The 27,720-nt window shown below is 42.4% G+C and overlaps 1 protein-coding gene across 5 annotated transcripts in view; it reads left to right on the top strand.

Moving 5' to 3' along the window:
- The window catches only part of LOC130209879 (protocadherin alpha-C2-like), a 164,482-nt gene extending 138,902 nt beyond the window's left edge, over positions 1-25,580 (top strand). For 4 of the 5 annotated variants that reach the window (XM_056439795.1, XM_056439793.1, XM_056439792.1 and 1 more), the window contains exons 2-4: positions 12,292-12,356; positions 14,376-14,461; positions 22,456-25,580. In XM_056439795.1, the coding sequence (XP_056295770.1) occupies positions 12,292-12,356; positions 14,376-14,461; positions 22,456-22,763 (459 nt within the window). In that variant the 3' untranslated portion in view covers positions 22,764-25,580. Of the gene's footprint in view, positions 1-6,057; positions 8,752-12,291; positions 12,357-14,375; positions 14,462-22,455 lie in introns of those variants that run through there. The other variant, XM_056439790.1, reaches the window with a different exon arrangement.
- The last annotated feature ends 2,140 nt before the right edge of the window (positions 25,581-27,720 follow it).

Below are 27,720 nucleotides of genomic sequence, written 5' to 3' on the forward strand. Positions count from 1 at the left end.
CGTAAAAATGGTTCAGTTTGCGTTCTGTGAGCTGCAGCTCTGTGTGGATGTGAGAGAGGGGGGAGGGGCAGGTAATTTTCCGCTCGGCTCCGCTCGGCTCCGCTCGGCTCTCCCTCCTTCTCTGCTCTGCGGCGGGGCGGGGCCGACAACACCGAGTGTCAATCACAGCCAAACCGGTTGGGCGGGGCAAAAGCCAGGGCGGATGAGGAGGAGAGGCTTTTATCCACGCAACCATCGGAACACCGTGTTTCTGTGCCAGTGTGTTGTCACAGGATATGTTTTAATGGAGAAGCAAAACTGTGCATTCCCCCCCCTTTTTTTCTTTTCTTTCATACTGCAGATATAGCCTGATGAGCGTGTTATATAGAACCAATATGATAATAGATACACAGCTATTGGGAGAGCTATTGCTTGTGGGCAGTGCATAAAATGATGACTTGTGGTTTACAGTGTGACGAAAGCTTCTAACTCTACCTACAGTGTTGCATTAAATTATTGATTCTACAGAGGCTGCATTATCCTGGTTGAAGCATATCTAAGTGGTTCACAGCTCATAGATTGCACTGCTAGAGGCATTCAGCTCAGTCATTTTGGTGGCGTACACAGATGGTTCGACAGATGGACTAAAAGCATTACGTATTAACGTTGTTACCTCACCAATTGTAATGCCACGACTGAGTAGCAGAGTGGTTGGTACAGAATATATTCATTTTTGTCCTTCAGCCCACTGTCACTTCCTGTTGTTTCCCCTTTACCAGGGTGTGTCCTTTGTGTGAGTGAGGTTAGCTGCGTGTGGTTACCATGGAGACTGTTCTGAGCCTTAATGAAATGATGAACTAGTCTGTTTCCAGGGAGCTGCCTGTATGTACCCGCCCCCACCCAAACATCAGTCCATGCATTGGATGTGAGACGCAAGCAGGAAGGAAACAGGGTGGACACAATGGGGGATGAGAGATAGAGAGACAAAGAGAAAGATGCCAACCAAAGATGTGCAGCATCTTGAGCAGAAATGCCCAGTCAGACGAAGGGTAAAGGAAGTGAGCAAGCCAGGGAGAAGTGTGCGTGCATTATAGAGTCGGTTCTAAAAAGGGAGAGGCTTTTAGGGAAAGTCACAAATACAGCAGCACAGACATCAGCCTTGAGCATTAGATAGTTAGAACACTGGAGCTTCTGAGGATGAGATGGACAAAAAACACATTAAACACATGCCCAGCAGCTGAGTGAGAACATCACAGGCTTACAATTGGTCACAGATAAAAGGAAGAACTTATCACCACCCTCCCCTTCTCCCCCACACTACTCCCTCTTAGTGACATCTGGATGTTGTTGCAGTCATTAGATTAGCTTTGTCATGCTCAGAACCACGGGTTCCATCCACTCCCATCCAGCAAGTCTACAGAGCCAGGGCATCCTAAGAGGGAAGAATCCAAAGCCTGCCTGCATTTCCTGATAGCTTTGTTCAGTGCCACAACAATAATCTGTTTGATTTATGCACAGGCTGAATCAGGACAAACAAGGAACTGTTTAACCCTTAGAGGGCCCATGAGGGAGGGATTTGTGGCTACTTTTAGTTCTCTCATGCCCTTTATTTCTGAAAGAAAGGTACACAAGGGATCAGCACAAACAGACATACCCACAGAATGGATTACTGCGCCCGCTTATTGTGTCCACCTGAGTAAAGGGATTGTGTTTGCCATGGGACTTTTGGTTTTGGAGATTAAAGAACAGGAAAGTTCTTGTGAGAAAAGTACGAGAACACAACTTTATCAAAGTGTCATAAACCTATTTACAGAAATACCACTCGCCATGGGAATTTTTGTAAATACAATTCACCAGTCTGTATTTTTAGGTGTATGTTTTAGAAGGTTTATTTAATTTAATTTGAAAGAGTGATGCTGATAAAGGCAGTGATTATATGTTGGAGCACATGACTCTTGGTTGTTTATTTCCTTTTTTGGCGAGTGGGACAGTAACCAATATGTGAAATTGTATTGTTTTGATAAATATATACATGGCTTGCTCTAGTACTGATTATACACAGTGGGTAATGTTGATGTTATTATCAGTACTGCTTTTTCCTCAACTCACCTCTGGAGGGTGTCTTGTTTTATCCATAGCGGTCACTGTATTGAAATGAGAGAGAGAAAGTGACTGCCACTGCAGTCTGACGTCGGTGCCCTTCTCGCTCTCTCTTTCTGTCTCTCCCTCTCTCACTATCTCTTAAACACACGCACATTCATGGCTGGGATTATGTGTTGGTGCTTTGGCTTGATGAGAATGACCGTGGATGGGCAGTGACCAACCCTTGTACTACCGATTTAATCCAACAGAGGGACCAATTTCACTATCTCTCGACTTCTGCTCTTTTGCTCAGCCTGCCACTCCCATACAGTAGGATAGAATGTGCAGTGCTACTGGCATTGGCTTCTTCTTATTTACTAAAGCATACATTTTACATTATAATGACTTTTACTAAAGATAATGTTTTGTTGTCAAACCTATTTTAAGTACGAGCAATAATCAAAGGACAGCATTATTATGATTGGCTGGTGAAGGAAGATATTTCCTCTTCATCAAAAACTACATTTTGATTTATACACCTTCAATAACACCGACCAAGGCAAGCGTTTATCTTTACAATACTTTGCACTTGTAAATGCTGTAACTGTCTCTTCTTAGACTCGGTATGTTTTGTCAGATTCTTTTCGGTGCATCATTTTTATTTAGCTAAATCTGAAAGCACATTTCCGAACGCCACAGACGATGCCGCCCACCTACTCAACAGCCTGCAGACATTTCCTCCATTTTTCTCACGCACCTTCTTTTTGAACAAGCATGTATAAAATGGAGAATAGTATTTGTGCCTCTACCAGTACAAATGTAATCCATAAAACAATCACTGCTTCCCCATTTTGCAAAGTGGCACTAAATCAAGGCGTTATGACATTTTGAATAACATGGATATACAAACTTTGGTCCAGCAGTTTTCATTATAGCACGTCATAAATAATCTGTTCCCTCTTCATCCATCCAATCCTTTAAAAGAGGGCACATTATGAAATTCATCTGTGAACCAGTAGGTTTAGTCAGTCACCATCAGTGTAACCTCTGAGCGCCTGTATGTGCCTCTTCCCTGTAATCAGTGCATCTGTTTATCAAAGCCCTTGATGGCTGTTCCCTGCCATTTAAGAATATAGGAACCTACAGCAGAAGCTGCTCTGACATTCATTCAGACAAAATAGTGATGTCCTTAGATAGCATTTGAATTTTTATAGTTGTGTTGTGTACACACTGATTGTGTGTGAGTGTGCATGCCTACAGGCACAAATGGCCTTTAAGTTTGCATGAATACCTCTGTTTGTTTATGTGTTGACCGGAGGAGTGACGTAAGGAGTCCTGCCTCATGATAGTCCAGCCGTGACCTGATTTTTTTTTTGTGGATCTCTGCTGTCATCTGACTCCCTAATATGGGGGGATTCCAGATAACAGACTCCGAGGCAAAGTGTTATGAATGGCTTTTAGAGTGGCCGCTTACAGTATTAATGAGGTTGAGACTTAGTGAAGGGACTGTCATTAATATGCTGGCCGTCCTGCATTATTGATGACAAGGGGGGAGGACGAGTATTCTGGAAGAGAAAAGGAACAAAGAGGGAGTTTTGTTATCTGAATAATCTATCTTCCCCATATCTTCCAGAGGTTTTTATCACCACTGATTTCTGTATCAGTCTGCAAAAGACATGAGCTAGTATTTAAGACCCCAATATGCCCCTCAGCCAGCTCTCAGCTGGAATTGTGGATGAGCAGCTGGAGACGATCCAGATTGGAGAAAGTAAGTGATGGACGATTGGGGAAAGGGAGAATATTTATATGGATGGATTGATCGGTGAGTGAGAGTACAAAAGATGTCACGGTCAGGTAAATTAATTGACAAAGAGGAAGAACAAAGTTGACAGCCTGTGTCTTTTTTAAGACAAGATAAGTAAACATGAACAGCTATCAGCATTTAGCTGAATCTGTATTTGTTGATGTGTAACAGGCGTCTGTCTGAAGTTGAAATTATGGTGATTGCTTCATCTGCAGAACCCTCGGGTGATACAGGAAATAATTCATAGCTCAGCGGCGTGAAAATATTGCTGTAACAGATGGAGGTATTTATAACAGGTACAAGAGAGCTGTAATATATCCAACACATCGGAAGAGCAGAGGGGGAAAGGAGAAATGAGAGCTATCGGAGCAAAGTGCAGGTGTGAATCCAGCTCTGCCTTTGTTGTTGGCAAGATAAACAACTCTTGTTTTCATTTTTGTGTCATTGCCAGACACCTAGGCCCACATGTCCGACCGGGAAAATCTGCTAAATGTCACGGTTAGCAGACTGTACAGGTAGAACCACCAGAGACCCGGTTGAAAGGAACTCTGTTATCACCGCTGCTCAGGGGGATACAATGCAGAGGGAGAAGTAAATGCCAAATACTCCAGAAACAGTTTTACAGAAAGACTGCAAATGTCGCCAAATTATTTGTAGATTTGAATGCACATTATTTTCTTACTGACGAGAAGGCTGCACCATATTATTATTATGCATTTAGAGGGATAGGCTGCTACAAATTGAATGTTTTAGAAACGCACTGTGTGCAGAAGGGGTTTCTGTATACTCTATATGGCTCATAATTTGTCTTGCTTCAACGGACATTTGACTGATTCTCACACTCCCCATTTCACCGCCTCCTCCATGCCTTTGAGTGGGAAGAGTCACTCTGTATCTACACATCCACTAGCATCCGAGTGAGTCACTGTCTTCTCCCCGTCTCCCTGGATGCCAAGCGCTGTCATCGCCGTGGGCAGACCAGGCGTGGGTGAGAGGGGCAGCGCACCAGGAGAGGAAAACAGATTATGTGGGCGGTGGACGGACGCCCATCTTGGCCCAGTGACCGGGGAGAATCGAGAAGGCTCAGGGTCTCACGAGGCCACTTCACAGCATACCTTGTGTAAAGAGATGTGATGGATCACATCAACACAGCTTTTATGGCGGTATCTTACTGGATGCGTCGTTGTTGTTTCTCAGACAAATTAGCATATTTATATTCTGGGTGGCTCTCCAGGCTCAATATACGTGAAAACTGAACTTGGATTTTGTTTTCCACCACCTGAGCTCCACTGTTAAGTTGAAATGTTTAAAACAACCTCGACTTTCTCTCTCTGTCACGTTGAATGCATTTCAACTTGAATCCAATTAAAATCTTCTATTTAGGGAGATGGGAGTAATTACAGGACAGCCAGAGTCGGATGATGTCGGTGTTCATGTCAACACCTGCAAGGTTTAACCACGCATGCGCTGTTCATAATGTCTTCAGATTCCTGCCAACAACGTATCCTTATAGAACAGTATGATATGTACGTTAAGTTACTCAAATGTACTCAAAGTCAAACGCTGAACATTTCAGAGTTGATGCACCAATTCGCATGATGTCTTTTTCTTTTCTTTATTTCTCTATTTTTACGATTGCTTTATTTCTTTATTCATGAGTTTCCTTTTCTAAAAAAAAAAAAAAGACATGCTGCATGTATCAGGAATCTGCTTTTCCATTTGGCTCGAGGGTTCGCGAGTAATTGCGGGTTTAAATGAAATCGCCAGGCTGGTTCATAACTCGGTCCCCCGGCGCACAATGAAAAGGGCGGTGGCGCTGACAACAAAAAAAAAAGAGGGAAACGATCGTGTCGAAATATCTCCCGTGAAATCGGTGTGGCATTGACCGCTCCACGCACGGTGTCCAGATGTGTAGATAAGATAAAACTCCGGAGTCTTTCGTCTTTTTATTTGTTATTTGATGGTGCTCGGTCATTTTATTCGGAGGCGCTGAAAATGCACCCAGCATCGGTTGCGCGAGTGGCTCCCCCTCCCCCTTTGCCCACAGACACCATCACATGGAGAGAGAAAGGGGGAGAGAGAGAGAGAGCAGGCAGCATCGGTAAAAGGAGCCGGAGACATTTAAAAACAGCAACCAGCACAGACAAAGGAAAAACATGGATGCACACCGGAGGATTGTGGTGAAACGGACATCAGCGGGGATGCAGTGGTCGTCCTGCACATAGTTGGAATTGTGCCAGGACTATTCCCTCGTTTTTAATGAGGCGGGTGGGCTCGCACAGCAAGCTGAGAAGGCGGAAAGATTTCTCCGACCCGTCTGCACATTCTGCCTGCCTGCGATGGCTGTGACGGCGCGATGCCGTTACAGTGTGAATGAGAATGTGCCTTTTTCTTTATATTTCGTTATTTTCGTGCTCGGTGGCCTTACAACTGCACAAATCCGATACTCTATTCCGGAGGAGTTGGAGAACGGGGCTTTGGTCGGTGACATTGTCCGAGATTTGGGTCTGGACCTGAGAAAACTTTCCACGCGACGAATCCGAATAAGATCGGACAGTGGACGGAGATATTTCACCATCAATCACAAAACCGGGAAGCTGGTGGTGAGTGACCGCATTGACCGAGAGACGGTGTGTGAGTTCAGTGGCACCTGTTCACGCAACCTGGAGGTGGTCCTAGAGAATCCACTGGAGGTGCACAACGTGGAGGTGGATATTTTGGACGTGAACGACAACGCGCCACAATTCCCTCGAGATGAATACCAGCTCGAGGTGTCGGAGTCCGCTCTCACCGGCTCCCGCTTTCACATCGAGGGAGCTCAAGACGCAGATGACGCCTCCAACTCTGTGAAGCAGTACCGCCTCAGCCCGAACGACCACCTCGCCCTGGACTCGATTAAACCCTTTTCCAATGATAAGCACATCGAGTTTATTCTCAAAAAGCCCTTTGACCGCGAGCAGATGCCCTCACATCAGCTAATCCTGACAGCAATAGATGGAGGCACCCCGCAGCGCACTGGCACGGCCAAAATCAATGTACGTATCCTTGATGCCAATGACAATGTACCTGCGTTTGACAGCTCCGTGTACAAAATAAAACTGTCCGAAAACTCCCCAAAGGGCACTCTTGTGATTAAGTTAAACGCAGCAGACCGCGATGAGGGCTCCAATGGAGAGGTGTTTTACTCCTTCAGCAGTTACACACCAGAAAGAGTCAGACAGATGTTTTCCATGGACACTGACACTGGGGAAATTAGGGTGATAAACAATATAGACTATGAGGAGACCAACACTTATGAAATGTACATACAAGCAATGGACAAGGGGCCGGCTCCCGTGGCAGTTCACTGTAAAGTAGTTGTAGAAGTTTTGGACGTCAATGACAACATTCCTGAGATTGTACTGTCTTCGCTCTCCAGCCCTGTACGTGAGGATGCCCGGGCGGACACAGTTGTAGCATTAATCAGTGTCAATGACCGTGACTCTGGACAAAATAAACAAGTTACGCTGGATATCATGCCCCATCTGCCTTTTAAGATAAAATCTTTCCGGAACCACTACACCATCGTGACATCCGCTTTCCTGGACCGGGAAACCATCTCTTCCTACAATGTCACAGTCAACGCTGTGGATGGAGGCACCCCACCCCTGTCATCTCAAATGACCTTTAAAGTGGATGTTGCAGACGTAAATGACAACCCACCTCGATTTGAACAAACATCGTATACTGTTTACATTACCGAAAACAATGCTCCAGGTGCACCTCTGTGTGTTGTCAAGGCCACGGACGCTGATGCTGCAGAGAATGCACGCATCACCTATACTGTCCTGAATGACAACAACCATGGAATCCCTGTAGCCAGCTACGTCGGCATGAAACCTGATAAAGGCCAAGCCTATGCCCTGCAAGCATTCGACTTTGAGAAGCTGAGAGAGTTTCACTTTCAGATCAAAGCCCAGGACAATGGTGTGCCTCCCCTCAGCCGCGTGGCCACCGTGTATGTTTACATTATGGATCAGAATGACCATGTGCCCAGGATAGTCTACCCGCCTGCTAATGGGAACCGCACCACAGAGACACTAATGAGAAATGCTGAAGCAGGAGTGTTGGTTGGCAAGGTGACGGCGTGGGATGGCGATGCAGGGCAGAATGCGTGGCTGCTCTATGCCCTGGAGCAGACCAACGCCGACTTCGACCTGTTCAAGGTGCATGAGTACACGGGGGAGATCCGCACCACGAGGCGCGTCGTTGAGGACAACTCCACCTCCTTCCGTCTGACGGTGCTGGTGCACGATCGCGGCTTACCACCACTCTCCTCTACTGCCACCATCCATGTGCACGTGATGGAGCTGCTACCTAAATTGACCCCTGACCCCAAGCGTATCATCAGGCCCAACAGCCCCCTCATGTTTTCCAATGTCACCCTCTACCTTATCATTGCCCTAAGTGCCACAACCTTCGTGTTCCTTGTCACCGTCTTTGTTCTGGCCATTGTCCGTTGCCATGCATACTGCACACAGCCTGGCTCCTGCTCTCCATGCTGTGTATCGAAGAAGAGTGCTCTTGAGGGGGCCACCTCAGTCGGTGGGGGTGGAGGAAGAGCTGCAGGTGGAGGAGGTGGAGGCCAACCAAATGGAAATGTAGCCCTGCGCCGTGACCTCAAAGTGGAACCGCACTATATTGAAGTGCGGGGTAATGGGTCTTTGACAAAGACATACTGTTACAAGACCTGCATGACCGCCACATCAGGAAGTGACACTTTTATGTTCTACAACACGGGACGGCCGCACAGTGGCACCTGGGGCTCGGGGTACGTCACCAGCCACAGCGGACAGAGCCAGTTATTTGTACGGCGTCTCAGTATGCCAGATGCAACTGCCATTCAGGTGTGTGTGTCTGGTGTGATGTCTGTGTTTGTTATTTTAGATTTCCTCATATTAAATGACACACAAAGCATAAGCCATCAAAAGAAGCCTCTAGGGCGGTGTTCTCGCAGGAGGATTGCAGTTGACATTTACGTCTCTGGAGCTGTTAAATCTTTTCATCTGTTCTCCTGACATCTGATGTCTTAAAAATATTGATCTTCTTACCGCTTTTTCAGACAGATGGTTATTCTTGTACAACAAGGCGTATGCACATTTATTCGGTCCAAATCTTACATAGAATTTTTTATTTATTTTACGGTTACAATTCTTATGCCACTCCCAGGATCTGCTTGGTTGTTTTAAGTTCTCTCCCAAACTACAATCTATGAATATGCCTATCAAGATGTAGAAAGATATACAGTATACCACCATTTTGTTTTCTTCCATTGTTACATTTAGTGGTCTTGTATACGTTCCATCTTAAGGTCTACATCTTAGAAACCTGGCATACACAAGTGGGGCTAGTTTCTTTGGGCTGTGTTTATTTGAGTGGGTGGCTGCACTCTGATTTGCTGGATGTGGTAAATGGTGTCTTTGTGTGCGTTCCACGCCTGCTAAAGGCCAGTTGTTTGGTGATTCAGAGTATTGAGATATTCAAGTGCATCTGTCCACCACAGTTCTGCAAAATGCTGTTATCAAAATGTTTTTCACGAACCACCTCGCTCTCTTTCTCTGCTCCAAGTTACTAACTGTCTTTTCACAACACACCAGTAGCTTTGAGCCTGTGCACCTTTGACCCAACACAGCCAGTGTTGTTTGTCTACTGTGAGCTGTGTGTCTCGGTAATAAAGTCCAGTAGGTCCAGGGGGCATTCGGTGGTCATCTAGAGAGGAAGAGTCTGGGAAATAGTGCAGCATTCGCCAGTTATGAGAACCACCAGTCCCACTGCACCAAAATATCCTCTGCTGGTCACGTACCTCTCTGGTACTGAGCAGTAAGCCAGAGTTTAGGGATCTGTGCAGGAAGCAGGAATGAGGCAGATGATATTTCTTAGTTTCACTAGATTATATGCATACATATTTGCATATATTTTGTCGTAGAACAAACAGAATTATTAGGATCAAGCAACCATTATTTGTTTTCTACATGGTTGTTTTTCCCAGAGCATCTCGGAGTCTGTCTATGCATATGCAGAAATTAATATTAGAGGAAATAAGTGATAAAAAGAGGACTAAAGAAATGTTTACGGTATTTTTCTGTGATCACTTAAAGTCTTCCTAATTAAATGCCAGTCATGTTTATTCCTGCTAAGTAATTAACTGGCAGTGAGGCAGTGATGTGTTTCTCATTACTGTGCGTGGATTGGCTCGCTCCGCGGAGTTAAGGCGGTGGATGAAAGGTGATTGGACAGAGTGTTGATGGCGGAGTTGTGAGCTCTGTATCCATGCAAGAAGTGTTCACACAGAGACCGAGAGAGAGAGAGAGAGAGAAAGGCGTCAATAGGGTTGAGTGCACAAATAAATGCTATATTCTCTCATTACGAAGTGCAAACAGGAAAGGAAATGAATACACTAAACACTAGTATTTAATTCTATTTTTACTTATTTTGATTTCTTCCTTTCAAATAATGAAACAGAATGCATTAATATCATCCTCTGTATGAGTCCGAATTGTTTTTGCCTGTTTACATCCATCACGTGAACTGGTTACATCTTAGTTTTCCACGTACGCCTTCCCTTGAGAGTTTATCTGATTGTGGACTTGTTTAGGTTCCAGATGCTTGTATCTAATGTGTGTATGTGCTAATGTGAGCGTTTTTAATTTACCCCCATAAACACCATACGGCCAAACAGACTTCTCCCTTCGGCCACAAACGTTTAACAGAGCCATTTAGTCCCATTTCCGTACAATCTGGTCTTACTTTAATGTTTTTGTATCACTCTCTTCTCATGTATTGTGCAAGAGCTTTTGCTTAACTGTGATTTAATGCCTTACTAACACATTTCCCCCTTTCAGTATCCATTCAGTATCCATCTAAACTATCACTCTAGCAACTGATTGTTTTTTTGAGGAGGGATTATCTTCGAATAACCAATTGCACCCTTAGTTTTTAGTACGGAGAAGTACCGCCGATGCTACAGCGCTCCGTATCCATGTAGACACCCTGCTCTGTTTGAATGACTCCAGCAGGAATACCAGGCTTCTCTCATTAAGACCCAATATTGGATTTCCAGGGTGATTAATGTCCACTGCAGACTCATAGAGGTCAATGCAGCTTCATCAGCAGTGAACATCTGTCATATTTGAAAGGAAATGGGATTGCAGATGGGTCTCTTATGAACTGCATGGCCAAGCAAAGATAATGTAGGGTTCTCAGTCAGATTGGTATCTCTGTCAGTGGTTTATGATAAAATTAGAGAGAATACAATCTCATTTCAGTTACGTTTTCAGGTTAACTGCAGATTTTGCTGCACTGTTAGCTGAATCTCGAGTGAATTATAATTCTCTAACCACATTTTGTCAGTTATTATAATGTAGTATCTTTATATATTTGTTACACTAGAATTTATCTGAGATGAACAGAAGTTACAAATGAATAGCATCACTGGCAGACAGGCAGAGGTTTCAGTGGTGTCGTGTCCTTTGTGTCTGCTCTATTGTGGTGCGTCTGAACCCAGATGCAGGGCCGAGGGGGTTAATCTGATATCTGCCCTCCCCCCTCCTTCCTCCACCTGTGACCTTCACAGGAGTGAAATGACGGAGGGCGGTGGGTGGAGAGTAAAATGTAGTCCGTGCTCTGCACAGTTACCATGGTGAGATGTGTCGGACTGACTCAGGAAGAGTGTGCCAGTGACACTCAAGGCGTTGATCAGTGTTAAGAGCATATAACGGAGAGAAAGAACAGCAGCGCAGGAGAGGGGGTCGAGAATACACAGTGGCAGCGTAGAGGAGAAAGAGAACTGAAACCATGGTCATCAAAACATCATTATAATTCAGTATTGCTGTGAAGACTGAGTCAGACATTTTGAAATATGACAGAGGGAAAGATAATATAGAAGAAGGGATGGAGAACATTAGATAGAAAGCTGCATCTTCAACAACACATACTAGAGAGCATATGAGACTTCTGCAATGTTTCTATGGTAATAGACAGTATCACAACCGCACTGGAAGGAGTGGACGAACCCCAGGCGTGTAGCCTCAGGGCCGAAGCGTCTCAGTACCAGGGTCAGTCGGCCACTGGAGGGAAATCTCTCAACGGCATGTTTTTTTAGAGGACATGGCTGGAAGAAGGGTGTGGAGATGGATGGGAGGAGTGCACCAACAAGCTTTAATTCATCATTCACTTCTCTCCAAAGGCAGCGGCAAGCTGTCACCGCTGTGTGTGTGTGTGTGTGTGTGTGTGTGTGCGTGTGTGAGTGCGACTTTCTTTTGAAGGTTTGGGTGTTCATGTGCACACGTGACGAGCAAGCACAAGCACTTCTCTTCATGAATTATTAATGAGACGGTATTGGCTTTCACCTGTAGGTAAGACTCAATTCCTCTCACTCTCTCTTGCAGCACAAAGGGCCTGGTGCCGACTGGAGATATTCAGCCTCCCTGAGAGCAGGAGGTGTAATGCAGAGGTAAGCATCCATTTAAAATATATATCTTTATATATCTTTATCATCGTACCTCACCAGTCACCGTCATTATCTTTTGTTAAAGACCAAAAGATGTTCACACTACACTCCCACCTGATAATAGTATCACCATTCTCTAACTGACTGATCTTAAGCACCACCAAATTCTTCATTAATGATGATTACGACCACTTTGAGCAAAGTTTCATTTATCCATCCATCGGTCGTGGAAGATGTGAAATCATATGGACATAAAACATGCAAAGGCGTTATTATGTCAGTTCAAAGGAAGAAGTCATCCTCTGAAGAAAGAAAAAGAAAAACTCAACATAAAAAGGGTACAGTGTCCCTATGACATGGCCACCAGGGAATAAGTTGACATGTCTTGATAGCTCTACATATCTTTGCACCAGAGTCAGGTGAGGCACTTAGGTCCATTCATTGGCCTCTTCCATGATGTCAGAGATCGTCTGCCAGCTGTTGCTGTGATTACAGTCCTGAGGGGAAGGGGGGCTACTTCGTATCAGGGTTTTCCAAAACAGAATATTCACCCTCTTGTTGTGGACAATCACATTTATATTCATCAGTGTACGTTAATTATATTAAATTTACATTTTTGGTGAATTGTGAGAAAATCCCAATTATCTCAATCTTATTAAAAACAAATATTTTTTATCGACTTACATTTTGTTGTTGTATCATGATTATTGAAAACAATGGCATGTGAACAATGAGAGAAGAGACACAGTGAGGATATGGCTCTCTCTCAACCACAGACAGATGGAGAACTGACAGGAGAGAAGGGAAAGCACAGAGGGGGTCAGTGATGGATGAAGGGCAGGTAGCAGGTGGAAGGATGGCTTATCAGGGATTGCTGCATGACCACCTCAATAATCAAATTACCCATAAAACACTGGGCACCTGCTCTGGGATCAGATGGGCCCGACCAAATCTAGGGTAATGCTAATGAGATGGCACCATAATTACAAAAAATATCAGTTTAATGAGTTTGCCATGATATCTTCAAAGGTCATTATCATATTCAACTAATCTATTCACCTATAGATGGATGTATTTGAGACAACAGGCAACAACAAGCGTTCCAATCTCTGTGTCGGAGACAATATTGGTATTTCTCTGTAACAGCCGAGACAAATTGTAATAAGTCTACTGTATGTACACACTCCTAAGTGTGTGTGTAACCACATTATAAGATGGACGAGATGGAAGTCTTTATTTGAAAAGCATGCCAGCAGGTAAAAATTGAGAATCAGAATATTCGTTTTAGAAGGTAACTATTAAATTGATGATGCTGCAAAATCACGGACAAATAATTTGATATTCTGGTTAATTGAAGGCTAGGTTTATGGTTTGTATAATTTGGGGGAAGTGACCCTTTAAGAGTTGCCCTCCTTGCTTGGATCATACCAGAAAGCAGAAAGACACACAGGTCTCATATGTGTCTTCATGACTAAAATCACATTATCAGAGCTAGAAAATATAATCTTTCCCTTTTTAATAGAAGAGAGAAGCTGTGGTTTGTAGCAGCATTTATGTTCTGTTGGTATCGTCCAGCACTACAGAGACTGTGGTGTTTGTCACTGGAGGGCAGGGTGCCGAAATCCCACAGAGCATGTGAGAAAAATGTAAGAGCGGCCATCTGTAATCCATAATCCAGAGATTATCAGAAAAATTTCGGGTTCATATTTTAATCCTAATCTGAACATTACCATTTCTAACCTCCACACACGGAGTACCAAACTTTGGATTTGTAATCTTGTGTATAATAGGACACATATGGAGACAGGGAAGTTAAATATGTGGCTGTTTATATTTAAGTGATGGGAAACAATCATAATATGCAGCTTCACAATTATATAAATATTATATGTACACAATTCTGTGTATGGATTCCTTCTCTTGTGCAGTTACATTTATCATGATTTAATATGTAATATGGTCATATGTGAGAGAAGGCCGTTTCAGTGTGTAAAATGTGCATGTGTTTTGTTTGTGTTCCAGTTCAGTGCACATGGAAGAGTCCTCGGTGATGCAAGGAGCCCAAGGTGTCCTGGTTCAGAACTGGCCCACTGCATCCAGCGCTGCCGGTAAGAATCAATCATGCTCCTCTAACCTCAACCAATCACGACGAACACATTCTTAGGCACAGTCAAATTAAAAATCAATGTAATAAAGGGAGATATAAACACATGTCTGGTCCTTAAGGTCTCACATAGGAATAACCATCTATAGTCTAGTTTTAATTACAAATATTCAGACATAATTTTATACCAAGAACTGTACATTCCTCAAGAGTTTATCAAACCATGAGAGAGAGTAATAAAAGGAGCACTACAGGGATATCAGCTACGTGATCGCCACGACCCACTCCTACCACTGCTGCGGTGAGAGGAAATGACACATGCTACGTAGGCGTAGATGGATATCTCTGCTCTCTGCTTCAGGAAGGGAGACGATACGGACAAAAAGAGAGCGAGCAAGAGCCGATAGTGGGTTGGATCGTCAGCGAGATGTTTACAGAGGCATAAGCCTCTGAGCCACAGAGGACAGACATTGGAGAATAAACAAGAAGATGAAAACAGTTACATTCTTTTAACGTGGATCTTTATCAGTCTCTGTCTGAGAGATTGTATTACATACTCACAAAGACCAAGATTAAAGGGCGGTGATGTGGGCAACTAATCATATTATGTTCAAATATTTTAATATGTTTGTAAGCTTTCATCCATTTGTATAACTTATGGACATTTAAAACGGTGCCTCTGTGCATTATATAATTGAATTGTGTCCCTAAATTTAACATGCAGCTTAATTGGAAATATCTACGATAGTGAAATTCACAGTTTTGTTCAAAACAGAATAGTAATTGTTGGCGGTGCCTTGACTGTGAAGCAGCTGCAGTAAGAGTGATGCACATGGAAGTGTCATCTTCAGCTTGTTGAGAATCATGAAGTCTAAATTTAACATGTCACACCATTTGACACATTGTTTTTGTGAGGCACACAATGCCATATTCGCTTCCCCCAACCAAGATGTATGACCAAAGATGAACTACACACAGGAGAATTCAGTTGCCAGCTCTTGACTTTCCTCATGATGACAGGGAGCTGGGGTCAAAGAGGATTAAGAGTGAATGAGAGAAAGGAGTGGCGTGGTAGAGAGAAAAGGAAGGAGGAGGCAGGTGAGATAATTGGATGGTTGTATGGACAATGAGTGAACTACAGAGCGAGAACGACAGAGTGATTACGTTTAGATAAAGAGGCGATTCGTTGTAATTAAGAAAGTGTGGCCTGGCCTGGTGTCTTTTATAGACAGGAGGCGTGGGGTTGGGCAAGCAGACAAACCCCCCCCAGTAACGTCTGTCTCTTCCTATCCACACACACACACACACACACACACAGCCCCCTCCGATCTGCCATTGATTTGTTGCAGTGGCTGGGGATTTACAGCCTGCAGGCACTTCATAACATGAGGGATGGAGACAGAGAACCGAACAGGCTGTGGCGACGTCTTCGGGGTGGCTCAGTGGTAATAAGATCAGCCGGTGAGGATTCAAGGAGGTCTAATTGAGCTGTGGCAGTTTTAAGAATAACACATTGTGCACATGCTAATCTTGCTTTGCCTGAGGGCTAACTTTCCCTTTTGTATCTCCTCTTAACCATGTTAACCACTGAAAAGGTATAGGTAGATGCAAACATGCTTATATATTCCTATCCTAAATTATTATCATCAAATAAATCAGATAATTAAAGAAAAAGAATAAAGAATGTTTCAATCACACTATTAACCCTCAAAAATTGTTTTTAAATAATCCTTTTGAAAACCAAAAATGAGTTGGCCATTCTTACATCCATTTTAACATTGTTCCATAATTGGACTCCTATTCTATTGATTGATATTGATTCAACGCAGTCTGTCACTCTGAGTCACAGTCTGTCCTATTTATAAGTAAATCATCTTGTTTGTGAGGCAGACTGAGGTTCTGTGGTGGAAAGCCGGAGTATCTGTGAGTTGGGTTTGTTTAGGGAATTGCTTCAGGCTGGTTGCTGTACCAACAGGGTGATGTTTACTTCACAGTCTATTTTTTCCCTCGATGTGAGACACGGAGGTACATCCGACAACGCCCATGTTTCTTCCCCTTAGATTTAAAGCGAGTGGATTTTGTGTATCCTTTGCATCTTGTTGTTTCCGTGTGAACATGCATGTGTGCTCGCTTGGCTGTGATTCCGAGTGTGTTTCGGCTGCCTGCTTTGTGTGCTGCTCCTGCAGTGACAGATGGAGCACACGCCCAGATCAGCAGACGCACATTAATGAAATCAGGGTTCTGCTTGCTGTCTAACTCCCTCTTTCAATCCGTTTCTCACTCCCTGTCTTCCTCCTCACATCTAACCAAGGGCACATGGGTTATTCAGAGAGAACTGCGCAGTATTGTATTGGGGATTGAAAATGAAACGAGAGAACAAGCAATAAAGAATATGGAGAGCGAGGTGACGAGACACGATGAATCATGAACAGTTTGGGAGGGAGTGGCTGACTCAATCAGATTGATTGACTGTGGCCACGTTTGCAAAAGGAAGGAGAGGAAGTTGTGTGAGGCTGCTGTTGCTAGGGGAGAGTGGTGAGAGTAAACGCATCGAGGGAGGAGAGAGAAGAGAGCGAGAGAGGGACAGGGAGAGAGAGAGAGAGAGCTTGCAGCATTATTCTCCATCAGCAAAAGCCGCTGTCACCATGACTCCTAGCAATGTCCTACTGCTGCACTGGAGGACGTAGTTTCCAAGGCAACCATTCATGGCCCCTTATATTGGCACGAGAAAAAAAGGGAGGGGGAGGGCTGTTATATAGAGGGGAGTACCAACATATGGTGTGGGACAAAAGGTGTTGAAGGAGGGGGGGGGGGGGGTAATGAAAACAACAGACTGGCATCAGGTGAAGGACAAGACAAAGGGAGGATTTGGCTCTAATGTACAGACAGTACATGAGCATAAGCTAAAACAGAGCGGGATGAGGGTGATATAATTAAAAGAGGGATGGATGTGTTTGGAAAGTGAGAGTTGAGGTGTAAAGAAAAGGAGAGAGCAGAGGAGTGCGTAACAGAAGGAGAGTGACCTGGATGCAAATGAACGGTCATCAAATGCAGCAAGGTTGTGTCCAGGCAAATAGACCAAAGAGTGGAGGCAAAATGCCAAGAGAAAAAGGTGGACGAGAGGACGCTACTGAGGATTTATGCTACATGTTGTTACTTCAATGCCTCAGACCTCAACCATATTATGATGTTTGCTAATTAGCATCTAGGACCATGACCGTATGCATCTTAGTCTCATTAGGATGGCTCGCTGTGAGCACATGTTGTGATATTTCTGCCGTGGATCAAATGAAACAAGGAGGCAAAGAAGAGATAGACGGTTCAATTCAAGGCTTTTTATCTTACATTTGAGATGCAGTCTTAGTTGATGTGAATTTGATATGAAAACATAGTTGGCACAATCAGAAAGGCAAATTAACACAGTCTAGACGCTGTCAGGGACTAATCCCTACGCCCCATCTGTTTCCATTTCTCAACTTCAGTTATTACATTTTTTTCATTCCTATCCTGCCTTTTTATATAATTCCTACATACTGGCATAGAACAGACACATAGATACATGGATACAAACTCAAACTCCCACACATACAACTACAGTCAGTGTTATTTGTATTGTGTTAAATCCTATCAATGTGGGATGCTTGTGTCTATCTGCCACATGATCGAGCTGGGAGTAGAAAGCAAAGTGTTCAACCCGGCATGAAACCCAAAGAGACACACACACACACACACACATACATAATTGTAAACTAAAATATGCATATGCAGAGGCATAATTTCTCTTACCATCATTATATTATTGTATTATTACCCACTACAGTTTATTTTCTTTATTGCATTTACTGTGAGTAGATTGGGGAATATATGGTAATTTATGCAGACATAAAATGTATTCTTCTTTCAGCAACCATGCATAGCAGTGAAAACACAGACACATGAATAATAATTAGGTTTTGAATAGACAGCAACATCACATTTTGTTTTTATCACAGATAGCACACACTGCTCAGCACTCTGAACAAACACAGTGTCTATCTTGAGGTAGGGAGTGGTACCAACTGACTGTTTGCTATCATGACAAGCACCTATTTATTTATCACTGCAGTATAGAAGAGAGAGAAAAAGACATTTGCACCTTCGGGATCTTTTAATCCTTTTTTTCCCTCCTCCCACCCTCCGTTTTGGTGGTGAGCATCATGTTTCATATCTGCATCCCTACATTCTGTGGCCCTCTTCTTCCTCCTCCTCTTCCTCCTCCTCAGCTAGTTATGTAACGCTGCACTGCGCTTTCTGCCCAACTGGACGATAGGCCGAGTCAAGGGGATTAATAAAGTAGACATGGGAGTGATGGGACATTCACACGCAGAGATTCAGGTTTGAAGACTCCAGAGATCAAACTCAGGGGAAGATGCAACATTATTGATTAAAGTGACTTGTGTCGCTATTTTCAAATACAAGGTGATTAAAATTCTGCTAGTTGTAGATACACTGAAAAAGTAATAAAGCTGGGGTGAAAATAGGAAACAAATAGCCCATCCTCCTCTCTAGTGTGCCTGGTATTTATCAATGATGGACAAGCTGTTTAATACCCAATTATATTAATGTTACAATAGACACTGATGGACATCATTAAAACTTGTCAATAACTGTGAGGGATGGGTGTTGGCTGACGGCGTTTTCACACACGATTAGTTGAAAGGTCAGGGGAAATGATAGAGAGAGAGAGGATGGCCAGAAAAAGAAAAGGAGGGAGGCTGTGAAAGAGAATCAGAGAGAGAGAGAGAGGGGAGAGAGAGGGACGTTTTGCTCTGCAACAGCCATCGACAAATCAGATGGAAGCAATGGCTGTGTGGGGATGAGTGTTGGGCGAGGTGAAGGAAGAGACGCAGAGAAGAGTGAGAAAGGACCAACAGTATGCAAAGACAGATAAAGGGGGTTAGATATAGAGGGAATGGATTGCAGGTCAAAGCTCATATTGCCAAAGTTGTCTGTAGCATCAAAATGACTTGTGCTGGAAGTAAAGTTTGGTAAAAAACAACAAAAGGGACCTCCCAAAGCAGAGAGCCTTTTCCGTTCCACCAGTTCAACACAGCTATAGTGTGTCCCATAATTGTTTAAATTGATCTCGCATAAGAAGTTGACCCTTTTCAAGAGAGTTAGCCTTCCCTGCCCTGCATGGCCATACCCTTTCCCATCTGTCTGCAGCAGCATAACTCATCACTCTCCAGGATGTTGCTTTGTTTGTGAATGTACTTTTGCATTGGGGCGTTCTTCTGTTTCTATTTTCTTTGAGGATTTTAGAATCAGGGTCATGTTTCCTCTTGGGCAGTCAGATGAGGACTTATCATCTGGGGGGAAACTCTCGCCATGTACATGAATAAGACTCGAGCGGCCTCTGTTTCTACATGTGGAAGAAGCAGTGACTGGATCGAGCCTGTCCTGTCCTAATCCTCTGTCTCTTGGTCCAATTCAGTCTCCTCTCTGATGCTCTTCCAGCTGTGTTGTCGGTGAATGATAGCTTTTTGGGGAATTGTAATGGGGAATAATTTAAATGTATACCCCAAGTAATTATTGTACAATAGACTCATTCTGATTATACCTGAGGGAATTAAATATGACTTTGAAAATGAAAAATCTGAAAAAGGGCCACAACTAACAACTGTTTTAATTAATGAACAACCTGCGCACTATTTCTGAATTTATTGTTAAATCGCTTGGGCTATAAATTATAAGAAAATCATAACAGGTGCTCATCACTTGCCTAAAACACAATGTAACACCTTCAAATTCATTTATTTGTCCAACCAACAGTCCAAAACCCAAATATATTCCATTTGCAGTGGCATTTGTTGATTGTTGATCAACTCATCATCACTACCTCCTCCTGCAGGAGGAGGAGCTTCACAGCAGTGCTGTCTCTATGACTGATTAAGAGATGTCATGTTTGCCATGGATTTACTCCATTTATCCTTCACTGAGAGCTTGTAATTAGAAATGATAAAATGTGGAAAGGAAAACAAGTAAAAAACAAAATATGAATTCAAAGCAGGACTTTTTAGAAAAGTAAAGTAATAAACTCCATTGCCTCATAAATTCAAGCTTAGTAATGACACTGGAGTAAAGGGCTGACACACTAATTGCATATGATAATTTTGTTTTATCTCAAAGATGTAATGGAGAATTAATTAATTAACTTGAGCACTATCTATTCTATCAACCAGATCATCATTATCAAATTCAGCTTGCAACGTTCATAGTTTATTCAGAAGTATGTTTGCATTCACTTTGTCCAATTTTATTTAGGATTTGTATTGTTTGTAAGCGAAGCATGCAGTGTGAAGAAAGCTGAAACCAAAGTGTATATTTTGAGGCTGCCTGGTAATATTGCATTTTGAGAACATTGGAATATGGTATTCTCTGCCCTGGGTACTGTACGAGGTCAGGCTTCCTCTTCTGGTTGGATGAAGTGCTCGGCTAATCTCCCCTTTGGAAATAACTCGGAGACATAGAAATAAAAGGAATATGTGGCAAGTAGGTCATTGAGGAAAGAACCACAGTGATTGGGTCTTCTGATGGTAGACTGTGCTTAGTTATGTTATATACAGCATGTCAACATTTATATATTGATACACAGCCATACACTGAAGGAAGGGAGTCATCTCCCCTTGATGCATAGTCAGATTGGTTGCTAATGCCTTCCTAAATACAGTGACATCTGGCCAATGACTGACGCGTTTGCTTCGTGCTCACATTTGTTGCTTTTCTTTCAAAACAGTTCAGTTAGATTCCAGGAATATACTGTATTACCTTTCATAGCATTTTAATATACAGCTGAAGGACTTAATGTTTCATCAAACAGTGCACGGATGTTAGCTTTGGCCAGGAGGGAGCCTTTGATTCATTGTCCACTTTGCGGTTTCATCTTGTAAACCTCCCATTAAGTTACATCATATCCCACCTTTTATAGCATGTCATGGCTGTTCCCTCAAAGGATACCACCCATTATATTTTTACAATGGCTGCCGTAAATATCAGTAAACTCTCCTTGCAGCCAAAGTGTTATAACAGTTGGCATGATCGTCGGCCTGATATATATATAAATGTGTGTGTATATATATATATATATATATATATATATATATATACACATTTATATATGTGTGTGTATATATATATATATATATATATATATATATATATACACATTTATATATATATATATATATATATAGGGGGGTGGGACTTAAAAGCACATTCTGTGACCTCAAAGGTCCAGTTCAGGAGAGGGATTTATCTGAGACGAAATTAAAATGGGGTGATACTTATAAACTATGAATGATATTTGGTTATATAAAGGTTTGTGGAGCTAATGCAGAGGAGTCATTACATATACATTTAATGAACTTAAAAAGAGATGGAAGGACATGCACAAAATGAAAGCTTTCCTTGAAGAAGAAAAAAAGCTACCATATGTATCTGTCATCCTAGGGACATGTCTAGAAATGAGTGTCAAATTAGTTTTTGAATAGTTTTAGAAAGATGTTAGAGTGCTAAAGCCATTAATATATAAATTAATTTGATATCTATAATTCTTTGTAAAACAAAGGTTGTGGGTTTGCTTGTTATACATCACAATTGCCACTTGAATGTATACACCTTTGTATATCTGCTCCTGAGAGACGGATACACTTTCACATAAAACTGTAAATCCATCATGATATCTCCTAAATGTGCATGTATGACGGACAAAGACAACCTGTAGGTTAGATGGCTGGCAAATTGTCCTTCTTAACTGGTGTGTCTTGTAAATAATCAAGGGTGCAAAATTCTGAGTACCTCTCCGAATGCGTGTCTGAATAATTATGTATTTACTTTCCAGTTCCGAGAGTGTTAGTCCATCAACATCAGTCCACTGATAACATAATATTATAGAATATTAACCTAATTTGTTTAAATCAAATATATAGCAAACAATAACACATAATCCATCTCTTTCAGATGCTGAAGGGGGAGAGGTGTCCCCCCCAATGGGAGCTGGATTAGACAGCAACAGCTGGCATTTCCGCTATGGCGCCGGCGGTCCTGGTGCACCCCCACAGCACCTGAAACCTGGCGAGGTTCCCCCAGAAGCCTTCATCATCCCCGGCTCACCTGCCATAATATCCATCAGACAGAACCAGGGAGGAGAGGACGACAAGAGCGATTTCATCACCTTTGGAAAGAAAGAGGAGGCCAAGAAGAAGAAGAAAAAGAAGAAGGAGAAGAAAGACAAGAAGGATAAGGGGAAGGATGATGGAGATGAGTAGAGGAGCAGAAAGAGGAAATGGCAAAGAAAAGGGCGTTGTTAAAACAGAGGTACCAACCAAAGTCCACTGGGCAAAAAGAAAAAGTTAAAATATTTAATATTTTACGATTTCATTTTTCGCTGATAATATTTTGAAAAACCTGGCCTTACCAAGATTTATGTTACCTTTAGTCTCTTACTGAGGTAAATTATTGATCTTGCCTTGATAAACAACAAAATGATTGATTTTGCTCCACGCCCCTATGTGCCTATACAACCCGAGTCCACTCATGTCAGTCTACCTTTCCGGTAATAATTGACCACTCTTCGCCCTTGTCTTGAATTTGTTTCCCTTTAACCCAATGGGCAAGTTCGCACCTCTGTCTTACCCCCTCCCCAACTGATGTGTAAACCGTTCTCTCTGAGAGAAGACAAATACTTTGTACATGAACAACGAAAAGCTCTGTGCCAGCCAAGGAAAAGAAGAATGACGACAAAGAAGATGGAGACAGATGCATGCCATCTGGAGCTGGACACGTACGACTTGTAAATAGCACAGGAGTCACTGAAACTAAGGCTTACATGACACTGCTGCAGATTCCTCTGATACTTACCAACAGTGTTTCCTAAGATCTCAATGAAACCACATGCACACATATGCATGCTCACACATTCAAACACGCAAATACAAATACTTACCATGACTGAATAGACATGGCGCGCACTTGAGACCTAGAGAGAGGGTGAGAAATATAAACGGAGAGAAAATCAAATGACATCCAAGAAATGTGCTTAAAACCAGACACTGCAACCATTTTGTCCTGCACCGTCACCTACGCGGTGGGCATGTGTAGATCAACTCTCTCGGGATGGAAGCAGCATCCTTTGCTACCACTCTGTATTTTCTCTCACTGCATTTGAAGGACACAGAGCTTCATTTCCTGCAAGAACGCCTGCTGAGGAATGCAGAGAGCACCGGAGAGATGGAGAGATGGGAGGATACTCCATGTTCTCCTGAGGATCACAGAGGGGAGAGTCCAGCTGAGCTGGCTTGTGACTCCACTTTCAGTCAGTGGACTCTGATGAAACAGAATAAAAGGAGAGTCTTGAGATCTCTTCTCCCCCTGCCGCAGCAAAAGCCGAAGGCTTTTTGCTTTGAATGTTTGGTAGAAACCAGTCCTTACCTAATTCCTTGAGTTTACAACCGCTCACTTGCTTGCACTTGCCCCAAGCGAATGCGAGCCGTCCTCGCCTCCCCGAACTTCCTTTTTCCTCACGATCACCCATCCTACTGACTGCCTCTTCATGTGATGATACAGTTTGTGAGCTGGTTCTGTTGTTCATGTATTCTCAAAAGAGATTTCCTGTTACATACTCCTGTATTTTTTTATTTTCCTCACAGCTTTAACTGCTTTTTGAGTGTCGTGCCCACCCCTATTTACCCTCAGACGCTGCCCCTAAGCCCTGCTCTGGCCCCTGCTCAGGGTCGACCCTGGGAATGGCCTGCTCTGAACATTGTGGTGTGCTGAGAACAGCATGGAGTAATGTGGATGTGGCCTGGGTAAGCCCAGTCGGGGGTCCAGACCCTGAACTCTTATCAGATGTCTCTCCAAGTGCACAACGGTTCAGTGCTTTTAAATTGCGAATACTCGCCTAAACTGTTCATTTCCTGTGCGTAACCACTGATGAGAGAGGAACAGGTGGGATGAAGCAGATTACAGCAGTGGAGGCCTGGGATTAGGTGAGGAGAAAGGTGCCGTGGGCTGGCCCTCCATCTCCATGTGCAAGAGAAGAAAGCTGTTCTCCAAATTGATTGTTTAGGATCTTTGAGTCACATTAGCTTTTATCTATGTTGTAAATGTAGCGTAGGCTTTTCATAGATTATCTCTGCATTAGTAATTCAAACTTGCTGAATCTACGGGCATCTAGGGATTCCCATCCCACAGCTACAGTATATCCCACCAATCCTCTCAGGAGGCTTTGAAGAAGGAGGACACTCATGCCTCAAGGCCTGCTTCTGTCAGTTCCCCTCCCCTGCCTGTAACTTGTCGCCATGTCCCCAAAGTTTTGCGGCTCAGTATGACGTCACTCCATTAAGTGGCTGCTGCATGTTCTGCTCTAAGGAAACACATACTATATAGAGAAATATATATATCAATAGATAGATGGCTATGATTTTATTATTTTGTATCATCATTTTTTACTTCATTACTTGCACATGAGATATTTGTATGTACTTCTATCTCTGCCAAACATCTATGTACTACAATCTTCACACTCCACAGATGTTGTATGGCATCCACTAAACCTCTTTGAATATTTGTAAATGCTATCGTGTGATACCTTTCCCTGCAAGTTTATAATTTTTCTTTTAACAACTATAATTTTTGTTTTTGAAAAACGAGCAAAGCAAGAAAAAAAATCACTCTGTGTCCAGCTTTGACATGACGATCTTACTAACACTGTAATATTGTAACTGAAATATGTATGATCCTATGATGAGCTTTCACTTCCCTTTCACTCTTAAAAAAAAAAATACTGAAAAAATATTCCAGTGTTTAAAAAGATAAATGTAGTGTATGCTTGTGTTTAGTGAGCGTTCATGCTGTCATTTTTTCCCAATGTATGGTGGTGAACTATGGTGGCAATGTGCTGTCCTAAATGGACTAGCCCAGATCTGTTGTAAAACCCTTTTTTTTTGTCGACCCACTCATCAACTGTGACAGTGAAGTAGTGAATTTCATTTATTCCATTTTTATTTTTTATTTTACCTAAATGGATACAGTGGTAATGTGTTTTGTTTATAAATCACTAATAAAGTTTTCTTTCTTAAAGTAAATGTATTGTCTTTGGGGCGTGTGTGTGGAAAATTTAACTAGAAATCAGAATCAGACTTGTACTCGTTTTAGTCATGGCTTTTTTCTCGGGGGAGAATTTATTTTAAAATTCCAGAAGAGGGAATGATGTAATCCTGAAATGGAAGAATGAGTATGTCTCTTCACATCGCTGAGGACAGGACTGACAAACTGTCCACAGGCTGCTCTCCTCCATGGCACATGGCTTTTACATCCCACTTCTTTATTTGCACCGGCAAGCACTCAGAGGACACAGACAGAATGACCTGCCCAGCACTAATGCCTCTTTTCTCCTTGTTAAAAGTCATGGTCACAGATGGTGCAAAGAGTCCCTTGTGAAAAGAAGCTTCCAGACAAGTTTTTATTTATTTAATAGAGTGGCTAAGAAGATTATTGTATCCCAGTGGGTGAGTAGGAACAAAATCCCAATAGAGAGACATCACTCATGCTGACCTAGATAAAATGTAGCATAGATAATCAATACTTGTATCCAGTCATCTACTCAGGCAGCAAGCTCAATCGTTTCATAAAAGGTCATTTAGGGCTCTATAGAATTACAACCAATCGCATTTATGTGTTTTGTTCATCTGGAATAAACAAACATTCAGACTTCATTCCTGTGTCTTTAAAAGTGAGGCTGCTCTTGAAATATGAAGTTATTGAAGTCTCCCTCTCTCCAGTCTTGGCTTTCACCTTGCATCTACAGAAGGGAGATGAGAGGTAAGAGTTCATGTTGAAATAATGCTTTTGAAAATGCTACATCCCATCTTTATTTAATTCTCTCCAGGAGACAATTGTTTCTATGGTTACAGCTATTCAGGGAATAGTCTCGATTACAGCCTTATATATTTAGCAAACAGAGAAGGGTAGAACCAGCGGGTTCATTGTAAAAAAAACGACTGTGAAATCCACAGTATTTAACTGTGAGCAGTAACGTACTGTACTATTTCCCATTGAAATACTGTGTTCATTCGAAGATTACAGTATTCAAACCTTTACTGTCAAAATCTCAGCCAAAAAAGTACTGAAGAGGGTTACAGTAACTAACTATCTACTGTAGGACTCACAGTAAAAAACAATACACTGTAAAACATCACTGTACCTAACAAAAGTACTGTAGAAAATTACAGTAACTAACTCAGTACTGTGGTAGATTAATGGAGTCAACAGTAAACTGCAGAAAGTTACAATAACTGAGATTATTCCGTGTACAATCACTGATAACTGCATTGTAATGGATTTATTTCAATGTCTAATTAATTCATTAATAAATAAATATTCCTCTGTAATAAATAAATATGGCTATGAACAAAATAAATATGGCTATGAACAAAATAAATAATTGAGACAATATCAAAATAATTCCTTCTATTTAAATATTGAAATAAATGTAATTATAAATACTAAATACAGTTTAATATATAAATACATATTTTTCAATACTTTTATGAGTTAGGGTTAGTGTTTAACACTGGTGGGTATCTGGGTACCGTCACTTACACACACAGGTCGAGTTTTATTTTGTAACGTTTCAGTACTTTCACTTCCGGCACGGAGACAGGATGACGTTCTTGTAGGACAACCCTGTACCACAACAATTACGTTCCCCCAGAACTAACATGTAATTTTCCATTACGTTTGACTGAAATTTATTTCTCCCCCGGATTACGTGTGTATTTGACGTATTACAAATACGTCTCTAATCAACGTATCTTTGCCGTTTGTTGTCTCGATTTACTTCAATGCGGTTATTAATTGGATAAAGAGTCCTCGTCTTATTTATGATTATTTTATATGTTGTATTGCCTGCGTATTATGACATCAGTAGGCGTGTTTACTTCCCATGAAACAAAAATACAGGTATCCTGTAACAAGGCGAAACATCGGGGAAATAATTTGGGAATTGTTAATGAAACATGATTAAAAACATGAAGCGTTCGGCGCTATCCCGACGGGCGTCTACGTTTAATTGGGAAGAAGTTTCTTGAGGGACAGGAAGTACGTCACTTTCTCACGTTTTCTTCTTCGCTTTCAACGTAAAAGAACACACAATGCCTGACTTCACGAACTACAGAACAGCGCCCCCACGAGTGTCTGCATGTGAACTACACCTTGATTCTTGAG

Source organism: Pseudoliparis swirei, chromosome 19 (assembly GCF_029220125.1).
Source record: "Pseudoliparis swirei isolate HS2019 ecotype Mariana Trench chromosome 19, NWPU_hadal_v1, whole genome shotgun sequence".
Taxonomy (NCBI): Eukaryota; Metazoa; Chordata; class Actinopteri; order Perciformes; family Liparidae; genus Pseudoliparis; species Pseudoliparis swirei.